At 55.3% G+C, this 10,648-nt stretch overlaps 1 protein-coding gene across 2 annotated transcripts in view; it reads right to left on the bottom strand.

Moving 5' to 3' along the window:
- Window positions 1-4,300: 4,300 nt before the first annotated feature.
- NTNG2 (netrin G2) overlaps window positions 4,301-10,648 on the bottom strand; it is a 77,132-nt gene continuing 70,784 nt past the window's right edge. For both annotated transcript variants that reach the window (XM_023730826.1, XM_004375779.2), the window contains exons 6-8: window positions 6,849-7,016; window positions 5,101-5,235; window positions 4,301-4,551 (exon numbers count right to left, since the gene is read on the bottom strand). In XM_023730826.1, the coding sequence (XP_023586594.1) occupies window positions 4,316-4,551; window positions 5,101-5,235; window positions 6,849-7,016 (539 nt within the window). In that variant the 3' untranslated portion in view covers window positions 4,301-4,315. The remainder of the gene's footprint in view (window positions 4,552-5,100; window positions 5,236-6,848; window positions 7,017-10,648) is intronic.

The following is a 10,648-nucleotide window of genomic DNA, read 5'->3' as shown; positions in this document are numbered from 1 at the left end:
GTAGTTACAGACCTGGTCCTGGGAGGATGCCTGCCCCAGGTGCCAAGGCTGCCTGGCCTAGGGGTTAAACACTGAGCACTGAAGTCAGGCCTCCTTGGATTCAACTCCTTTCTCTGCTTCTTAGCAACTGTGACCTCGGGCAAGTCACTTCCCTTCGCCAAGCCTCCATTTCCCCTCCTGGAGCCGTGGTGCTTGACCTGGGGTGATTTTGCCCCCATTTCTGCCATATCTGGAGGCACTTTTGATTGTCACCACTAGGGTGGCGGGGAGGTTCCTACCGGCATCTAGTGGGTAGAGGCCAGGGATAACGTTAACCACTCTACAATGTCCCCCACAGCAAACAATGATCCAGCCCCCAGTGTCAATGGCTTGGAGGTTGAGAACCCTTGACCTAGGGTGATGGCGAAGGTTGAAAGCGATCATGCATGAACAGTACCTGAACTCATTAACCATAGCTAGTATTATCCCAGCTGTGAAATGGGAACATTCTCCCCTTTGCCTCTCAGAATCAGGCGTCAAAACACGAGCTCTTGGGACAAGGGAGGCTGGCCTATGAGTTTGGCTCTACTAACCTTGTTTTCTCCTTCTTTCTGCAACCTGAAAGATGTCAGAGTTTTCCAAACAGCCACTGGCCACTTTCTCTCCACCCTCCGGCAGAGGTCAGGGCCTGAGCAGAGTCCCCAGGGACTGGGGCTGTCACTCTGATTTACAGCACTGTCCACCTCTCCGGCCCTCGCTCCACAAAGACTACACCCAGGGAAGCTGACACAGCGCTGGCTGGGCTGAGAGGTCAGGGAGGATGGGGCGGATGTCCACCGAGGCCCCTCTCCTCCAGGAGCCCGCAGGAGTCTTGGGCCTTCCAGAGACACACCCAAGTGATGTAAAGGGATGTGTGTGGAGGAGAAGTATAAAAAAATGAAGCCTCTCCTTAGCTTCTTCTAGCAAGGACTAGCCCCCAGGAGTCAATCAGAACACAAGGAACCATGTGGTCTTGCGTGTTAATGTGTGTGTGTGTGTGTATTGTGACTCTAGCTGATACCAACCCATTGCTGTCAAGTCAATTTCGGCTCATGCGACCCTATAGGACAGAGTAGAACTGCCCCAGAGGGTTTCCAAGGAGCAGTTGGTAGATTTGAACTGCCGACCTTTTGGTTAGCAGCTGAGCTCTTTAACCACTACTTCACCAAGGACTCCTTTATTTTTTCTTTTTTAAAATTTATTTACTTTTGTGTTTTATTGTTTGTTTATTGTTTGCTGTCAAGTTGATTCTGACTCATAGCGATCCTATAAGACAGAGTAGAACTGCCTCAGGATTTCCTAGGCTGAAATCTTTATGAGAGCATATCACCAGGCCTTTTCTCCCGTGGGTTCAAACCACCCACCTTTTGGTTAGCAGCTGAGCGCTTAACCATTGGGCCACCAGGACTCCTATTTATTTATTAGGAACTCTATATCTTTAAGTATTTTGATGATTAGAGGGAAGGTGACTATTGTTTACAAGCCACGGCCAGTGTTTGTGTTTCTCTAGAGGTGGGTTTAAGTTAGCCTACCCCTCTACTCTGGTCATTTGAAGGTCCTGTTCTGGAAAGAGGTGGTTCAGGACAGTGGGGCCCTGAGCTCCTCAGCCTGAAGGACAGAGTGTTGTAACATGGGGGCTGCGGACCAGAGGGAAGAGTTTTAGTCTCTCTCCAGGCCTCAGTAGACTCAGGGCACCTGGTCGCTCGCTCAGAGGAATTACCGTAAGTCAAGAATTGGTAAGTCTACACATAACAGAAAACCCAAATTCCAGTGTTCTAACTACATCAAGGTTTATTTTTTCCACACATTAAGAAGTGCAGAGGTGGACAACCAGGGCTGGTGCTCCTGGCTATGCTAGATCCTCGGAAAGGCAGCTTCTCCCTTCCCAGCTCCACCATACTCAGGATTGCAAAATGACTCCTGCCCATCCTACTTCCTATATGAGTGCAAACCAAGGGGAGGGACAAGAGAGAAAAGCCAAGGCCAAAACTTGGCCAAGTGAGGCTTTGTGGAGGGCAAGAGGAGGGGAGGTTTTTAAGGAACTTTCATTGGCCAGAACTGTGTCACGTGGCCACCCCATCCACAAGGACTCCTGGAGATGTGTTTTACTTCAGCTGGGTACTTTGAGCCTCTCTAATGGGGTTCTGTTAGTAAGGAAGAAGGTGAGGATGGAGACTGGGGAATCCAGGGGGTCCTAACAGAAGGCACTTCCTCTGGGGACTGGGCGTGACCCCTGCAATCTGGTGGTGGGGTTGGGAGCTGAGACAAGCCAGTGGGAGGGATGACTGGCTTTGAGATGCTGTGTGTCATATTTAATATCCAGTTGTATCTTCCCCCTCCTTCTCTGTTGTAATCTCGTTATGTCCAATGTCAAGTTTTGTAAAATTGATTTAGCTTTGCTCTGGGGACTTGAGGGAGGAGCCCAGGTCTAAACTTTCCAGCCCGGAAAGAGTGTCTGCAGCTGACAGAAACCAGCGCAAGAGGGAAACGGCAGGTAGGAGTTGTAGGAGTAACCAGGAAGCAGGACACGGGTCCATAGGGCTGGAAATCTTCGCCAGCCTGCTCAGAAGTAAGTAGATGGGGAGGGGAACCCAGAACTTCTCAAAGTCAAGCAGGGGGAGGTGCACCCCGAGTGCTGGAGACACTAAGTAGGGCTGGAGAGATGCACGGGTCCCTAACCTAGCGAAGTGCCTCGGTTGATGAAGAATCCTCAGATTCTTAGGAACGTCTACGCACAACTCCCCAGTTGTCTTCCCTCCCCGGATTTTCAGAAGGGAAAGGAAAAGGGGAGGGTGGTCTGCTGTAGATCTTTGCATTATCCACCTCTGTGGGCATGCACCTGTCTTGGGAATCTCTGGCCAGCAGGGGGCTCTGGGGGGAGGCAGAGACAGAAGAAAGGCAAATACGGGAATCTGAAATCGGACTTGAGGCTGATATTATACAGCTTGATATTGGACTAGAGGCTAAGGGGCCAGCAAGTCTGTGATGACACATCCATCCTGGGCGGCCACTAAGACAGATTCATAAATCAGAGCAGCAGATTCCAACTCTATAGAATGCAGCAACAATGTCAGTGTCCAGAATGGATGTGATTTTAAATTTTAGGACAGCTGAAGGAAAGTGCCAATGAACCCTGGATCTTTTTTTTTAGGGAAAGGGGTCACATGGGGAGACAACCTTGCAATTTCGGAAAGCTTCTAACATGTGGTTCACTAGCAGGGCCACACCTGGCCAAGGGGTGAGAGAAGTCTGTTAGCCAAGCCCTGGGGCAGGGCCAGGCATGCTGGGAAGAGCGCTGCCTGTTTTAATTCACAGAAATTCCACCCGCGGAAGTGATGGCCCTAGTAGTGAAATAGTTTCTTTAAGGCTGTATTGTAGGTTCCTCTTTAAACCCCAAACCTACCCAGTGTCCAGGAATACAAAAAGAAAACAGGCCTTGGAGGCAGCAATGAACAGACTCTTTACTCTGTCAGATTATATACCATCAACTGCCCCATGGTGACCAGCGTTCCCACCCATGGGTCCTCCTTATAGGGGACAGTTAATACAAACAAAAATAGTTCTCTACAAAATAAAGTTTCCAACCCTCCCAACACGCCTTCCTCCCCTCCTCCCCAGACAGTGAGTTCCTTGGCCACCAAACTTCACTGGGGCCGGGGAGGGTGGGGGGGCGGGTGGGTTGCAAAGGAAAACAAGGAAGACTATAAAAGAGAATCAAGTCAGCGACTAGAGTTGTAGGCAACTGGAGTTGCAGGTCCTCTGGCTGATGGTAAGCCAGGGATAGGCGCAGGGGTGTCTGCAACAGTCGTGTGTGTGTGTTTGTGTGTTTGTGTGTGTGTGTGTGTGTGAGAGAGAGAGAGAGACAGAGAGAGAGAGAGAGAGACAGAGAGAGGCAGGACCTGGGGGCGTTGGGGTAGGCAGCATTTCTCCCCACCCCTCACCGCCAGCAAAAAAAAAACAAAAAAAAGAAGAAAGAAAAAAAGTAAAGGGCTGGGGTAATAGAAAAACTAAAACCAAAACTATAGGCCGCGGGGGGCCAGGGCTCCACAGCGCCCTCTACTGCGGAGGGAGGGCAGTGCCGAGGCGGGGGCAGGTGCCACTGAGGAGGGAGGAAAGAGGGGCGGAGGACTCTGCTGAATAGCACCTGGGAGCAGCTCGGGCCGCACCCTTCTCGCCGCCCGGCCTCCCTCGGACGCCGGCCTTCGCGGTCCCCGGGCCCCAGGGCCGCCGGCTGTCGGGCACAGGGCGCGGCCCGGCGCGTGGACGGGCCTCCACGGCTGAGGTCCTTCGAGCGGGCTCAGCAGCCCAGGCGGGCGGCCAGCCCCAGCAGCAGCAGGCAGCTGAGCAGGGTGGCGGGGCGCGGGGCGGCCCCCGGCGCGCGGTCGCAGTCCAGGCCGCCGTCTTCGTCGGCGGGGTCGCAGCGGGGTTGCTCGCAGTACACGCCAGTGTAGCCGCGGGGGCAGGCGCAGCGCTGGTTCTGCAAGCAGGTGCCGCCATTCTGGCAGAGCAGCTGGTCGTCGTCGCACACGTTGGCTGCGGAGCAGGGGAAAGGGGAGTTAACGCGAGTGGGCCCTGCTTCACCCCCACATCGGACGCTTCTCTGACTAGGGCGTGCGAAAAGTCCCTTCTCGGATGGTAACAAGGACTGGGCGTGACCTGGCCACTGACTTGGCTCTCCCCGCTCCCGCCCTACTGGCCTTGGTGCAGCTCTTCAGACGCACCTGCCCTTTCGTCTCCAGAGATTGGTACATGTTATTCCATGTGCCCAGAGCGCCCTTCCACCCTCTTCCCCTGGCTAACGCCTACTTGTCCTGGTCTCCGCTAGTCCATCATTTCCTGGGACAACTTACCTCCCAACCTGCAAACCATTCCCACCGGGCATAGACCTTACTCTTCTTCCATCAGGCCCCGCCCACCAGCTCGGACCCCGCCCCGCCTGCAGGGCTCCGCCCATCGAACCGGGCTCCCGGCCGGGCAGCATCAGGCCCCGCCCTGGACCCCGCCCGCTGGCCCCGGACCCCGCCCCCAGCAGCCTCAGGCCCCACTTCCGGCCTCAAACAGGTGGGGCGGGCGTGCACTCACGGTAGCAGCCTTGGCGCCAGAAGTGCGTGGGGAGGCAGTCGTCGCACTTGGGCCCCGCCGAGCCCTCGCGACACTCGCAGAAGCCCGTCTCGTTGCACCGGTCGTGCACGGAGCCGATCTGGTTACAGTTACACTCTGGACGGACACGCGCACGGGCGCGTGGTCAGGGCGACCTGGGGTGCCTTCTGCACACATCGTTACCCCACCCCTCCCCCATCCCTCCTGAGTCTTCAGATTCCGGGGCGGTGGGCCCCACACCGTGTCCGCGGGGCTCGCGGGCTGGACGGCGGATGGAGGCTGCCTAGGGTGGCCAGATTTCGAGGCTATGTTAATAAGCCTGTCTTACTTTCCCAGCATCCTCCACCCCACGCCCCAGCCCTAGCCCTGGCGCTGTGTGGCCTGGGCCAGCCACTTCCCCTCCCTGGGCCTCCGCAGCTGCGACGGAAGGAGACGCAGATCCTTCCCAGCTCCAAAAAGCTATGACTGTCAGGCAGGAGGCGCCCTTATCAGAGGCTATCAGGCATTTGCCCAGGGGCTGTGGTGTGTGTGTGGGGTGGGGGGTGTGTGTGGGGGTGTGTAGCGTAGCTCACATCTATAGCTCCTGGCCAGGGCGGGGTTGGGGAACAGCCCCAGGGCCTTCAGCCCTTTCCCCAGTTGGTTTCTTTGGGCCGCTACTCTGTGGGAGAAGGCTAATGTCCCCTACTCTGAGTCTACCGCTGAGTGCGGGGCCTGAGGGTGGAAGTGGGGTGGAGGCTGAAGGAGGCTGGGAGAGGAAGGGGCTGGGGGAGGGGCACTTCTAATGGGATCCAAAGGCCCGGCCCTGTTCATGCAGCTGACCCCCTGTGATGTAGGAAGCACAGTTCCATTATGAACCCTTTAGAGTTGATGGAATTATCTGAAGGCGGCAGCCATAATACAGACTGACAGCTGCAGCCTCGTGGGCAGACCTTCCTCTTGAAGCCAGAGCCTGCTGGGTGGGTGGGGGATGGGCAACGGGTTACCAGGGGGCTGGCTGGGCACCTGGAGGCAGCCCCTGGGGCTGAAGCCTGGTTTCTACAGAGACAGGGCCTGAGGTGGTGGGCAACCCTTCCAGGCTGGTAGGGTGGAGGTTGGGTTTGGCCCTTCTGGGATGGTCTTCCCCATGCATGAGTGCACAGGTCCCCCATACTTCCTTCACTGCCCCAAAAGCCGGTCCTGGAGCCAGAGCTCGAAGAAAATGGACCAGGTGCCTACCAGGGGGGGAGGGCAGTTTTATAAGCTGGACCTCTGCTTATAAAGCATTTGAAAAATTTTATATTAAGAAAAGGGTCGGCCACAAAAAAAGAAAACAGAAATCCTTTGATCTGGTCCACTTCTGATTTTACAAATGAGGGACTGAGGCCCAGAGAGGAGAAGATGACTTGCCCAAATGCACACAGCAAGGCAAGCTCTAGAATCCAGCCTTTGACTCTCTTTATCTAGTGGTTCTGAAACTCCAGTGCCTGTGGGAGAACCAGTGCATCGGGAGGTTACTGACAGAGCCAGTTCCAAAGCTTCAGCCCCCAGCTGCAGTGGGCTCTGGAATCAGAATTTCCACAGCCTCCCCAGGTGATGCTGATGCAGGGAGTCTCCAAAGCACACCTGTCACTGCTCTACCAGCCCTCCAACCTGGGCATATTTGGGCACATTTGTGTGATGTGTCTGCACACAGGAGACGAGGCCCTCCCACCTGCCCGCCCCCAGCAGGCCGCCCTTGCTCCCCGGCTCACCAATGCAGACGTTCTCGTCGTCCAGCTCTGCGGAGGCGTTGCGGTAATAGCCCAGTCGGCAGTGCTGGCAGTGCTGGCCACGCGTGTTGTGTTTGCAGCTGACGCAGGTCACCACGTTCAGGAAGTCGATGTAGCTGCAGCGGTTGGAGTGGCCGTAGCACTCACAGTCTGGGCCGGGCCGAGCGGGAGGAACACTGAGGGTCAGCGAGCGTGGGGAGATGGTGCCTTCCTGTTTCTACCTCCCTCCCAACACCACCCCTGGGGTGTATTTGGGGAAACTGAGGCACAGGCAAAGAAGGAGCTGCCCAAGGACACACAGGGAGGCAGGTGTTTTTAGAAAAGCATCTGGCACAGGAAGGTGCCCTGGGCCTCCAACATGCCTGTCATTTGAAAAGACACTGGGGTCTGCCAGCTTTGAGGCCAAAAGAGAACCAGTTCTAGAACCACAAATTTCCATCTGCCCCTGTGGGCAATGAACGACAGAGGGCCAGTGGGCAGCACCTCCTAAAGGTCTGGCCAGGTGCAGGGCAGAGTGCTCTCTGAAGGATGCACGAGAGCAGGGTGACTGAGAGATGATTCATGTAAGGACAGAGCCATGCCACCAGACGGGAAGCTCAGTGAGGGAGGTGCCAGGACTCAACGCCCTCACCCTTGTATCCTCAGTGGTTAAGTGGATGGAAAAATGAATGCATGAGTGCTGGACAGGATGAGATGGACCAGGAGGAGCTTCCTCCCCATGCTGCTTTGGAAGATGGTGGGAAGGAAAAGCCCCCACCTGCAGGACCCTTTCCCATTGGCCTGAGCTGTTTCACAGGTTTGGTTGGCACCAGAGGGCCTACTGACCAGGGCCTGCCCTCGCATGACTCCAAAAGTGGGTGCCTCCTTAAGGTAGGCCCCTGAGCGCCCTTGCATGCCTCCCCTAGTCCTGGCCCTCCTGCTGACTCTCAGTGCTTCCAGAGGCACGAGGCTCCACACTGAGGGCAACCATCTCTGTGATGTCCTGCATCTCCACCCAGGTGGTTCTCAGACTCACCCTGCCAGACTGGCTCTGCTTCATGGACTGGGCAAGTCCTAGGACTGCCTGTCACAAGGCTCCCAGGGATTGGGGTGGTTCCCATGACATCATGAAGGGGTGGGGTTTGGTGAGGAGGGTCACCTCATGTCCTTTTCCCTGCTGCAAGAAGGGGGGCCATTCCTAAGGGATGCAACACTCCTCAGAGCAAAAAGGCCAGTGTGGGTGCCCCTGAACAAGAAAGGTACTACTATCTGCGTATCTGTAGGGGATCCAACCTCCCTGTTGTGACAGGAGAGGGAAGGACTGACCCAGGCCTTGGTGACCAAGGGCATGGGAAGCTTTGGAGAAACAGCTGTTGACATGTGCCCAGCAGGAGATGTGGGCGTTCCTGCACCACTGGGCCTCTTGGGCCTGCCCCCTTCACCTTGTCCCTCCGGAGACACTGAGAAGGTGGAACATCCTCCAGTTGTCTGAAGGAGCGGTGGCAGTGACCCCCGTGTCCCAAATCCTGCCTTCCACCAAGATGAGCCCCTGGGCCACACCTCCCAGGGGAGCCAGTTCAGGCTATTTCTGGCAGCTGCTCTCCCTACCCTGTGGCCTGCCCACTGAGCTTCTGACTCATACCTGCTCCCAGCTCCCTTGGGGAGGGATGGCTGGAGGGAAGAGAGGCTCGGTTTAACCTTGACCCAGCTACTCTGGGAGGGTTTTCTGAGCCAGGCATTGATCCTCCTCCCATACCTTTTTTGCACCAGTGGAGGTGGAGAGAGAGATGCTTTGGGGAGGGCTGATCCTGCCCCAGGACTTCCTCTTACCTTGAAATTCTTCAATAGGCATCACTTGAGGAGATTTGGGCTTGAGCTGGAAAAGTTTGGAGACCTTGGCAGGGGCAGGGACAGCGGCAGAGGTGCCCACAGCTTGGAGAGATGAGAAACAAGCTTTTTCATCAGCCATAGTCCATTTGCCCAGGGTGGGATAGCTGGGCCCAGGGAAAAGCCCAGCAAAGGTCAAGGTGCCTGTTATGGGTTGAATTGTGTCCCCCAAAAACATGTGTTGTAAATCCTAACCTCTATGCCTGTGGTAAGGAGCGCTGGTGGTGCAGTGGTTAAGCACTTTGCTGCTAATCAAACAGTCAGCAGTTTGAACCCACTAGCCGCTCTGCAGGAGAAAGATGTGGCAGTCTGCTTCCATGAAGATTACAGCCTAGGAAATCCTATGGGGCAGTTCTACTCTGTCCTATAGGGTTGCTGTGAGTCAGAATCTACTTCATGGCAATGGGTTTGGTTTTTGGTTTATGCCTGTGGTTATATAATCCCATTTGGGAATGGGTTGTCTTTGTTATGTTAATGAGACAGGGTTAGTGTAGGGTGTGTTTTGAGTCAATCTCTTTTGAGATATAAAGGAGCTTAAACAAGCGAGAGAAGCAGAGACTGGGGGAGACACATGCCAACCCACATGAAAATGGCCCAGGAGCAGAAGCTCAGAAGAGATAAGGACCTTCCTTCAGAGCTGACAGAGGAAGCACCCCGAATTCGGACTTCTAGCCTCCTAAACTGAGAGAAAATAAATTTCTGTTTGTTAAAGCCACCCACTTGTGTTATTTCTGTTATAGCACTAGATAGCTAAGACAGTGCCCTGAGCAAGCTTTGGGGCAGTCCTGTCACCCGCTCAGATTTGAAGAAGGGAGTGGCTTGGCCTCGGAGCACATGACCCTCAGATCAGGAGCCAGGTCCCTCTCAGAGCCTACAGAAGCCAGGAGTCTGAGTACCTTTGTTGATGGTGACCCAGCACATCCACACGGAGCAAGCCTTGCCTTTGGTCCCTGTCTCCGCCAATACCATCTACACATCTGGCTGGGTTAATCCTCCCAAATTACATCTCTATCCCCCAACATGCCCTGCACTGTGCTAAGAACTTAGCTGAGGCTGAACAACCTTTTGACTGAAAACATCCCTTCTACTCTTGCTGTCTGCTCTTCTCTCCAAACTTGCTTGCACATCAAGTCCAAAGTCTGAACCTGGCTTTAAAGGGTTTAGCATCGTCCTTCCCTTCTGAAGCAACCTTCCGGCTCTAGCCAAGCTTGACTCCTTTTTCATTCATGGATTCCCCAGTCCCAGGTGCTCTCAAGCCATGAGCGTGGATGGGTGCCTGCCTTTCGCTTCCCAGAATTCCATCGGGTCCCCAGCCCCATACTTGTGGGTGAGAATTTCACTGTGCCAGGGCGTCATCTCCCTGGCTTCCCACTGGGAGCCTGTGGTGCCCTGGTCTGGGGTGCCCCAGTGCCTGGTGCGATGGCTCCAGTCGGCTCTACCTGTCTCCATCATCAGGTTGCTGGGAAATGCAGACTCTTGACAATTATCGTCCCAGCTTGAAAATCACTTGCCAGCAGAGGGTGCTCAAAGCCCTGCTGACTGCTCATAGCTGAGGCCGGAGGGGGGACTTGAGGTGCTGGGGAAGGATAAGGCAGGGAGAGGTTGCTGCCTAAGCCAGGGCATTAGAACCTAATGCCCAGGCAACAGGTGAGTTGGGGCTAGTGACAACCTCTCAGCCCAACTTGAGAGGCAGGCAGGCCCTGTGTGTTTCCTGCGTGTATCCATCTCTGGCTACAAACGAGCCCACACATGTCTCCTCCCATCGGCTGTGAAAGGACCAGGCTCTCAGCTTGGTAGTCAAGGCCTTCCAGGGATACTCATGCCCTTTCTGACCTCATCTACACCAGCGCCTCTTCTACTTTGTCGGCCGGCTCCTCACTGCAATCCCACCTACACCCCCCCACCCCCACCACCCC

This window comes from Trichechus manatus, unplaced genomic scaffold (assembly GCF_000243295.1).
Source record: "Trichechus manatus latirostris isolate Lorelei unplaced genomic scaffold, TriManLat1.0 scaffold00038, whole genome shotgun sequence".
NCBI classification, from domain to species: domain Eukaryota; kingdom Metazoa; phylum Chordata; class Mammalia; order Sirenia; family Trichechidae; genus Trichechus; species Trichechus manatus.
The sequence above is the reverse complement of the archived record's forward strand: the minus strand, read 5'-3'. Positions and strand labels throughout refer to the sequence as shown.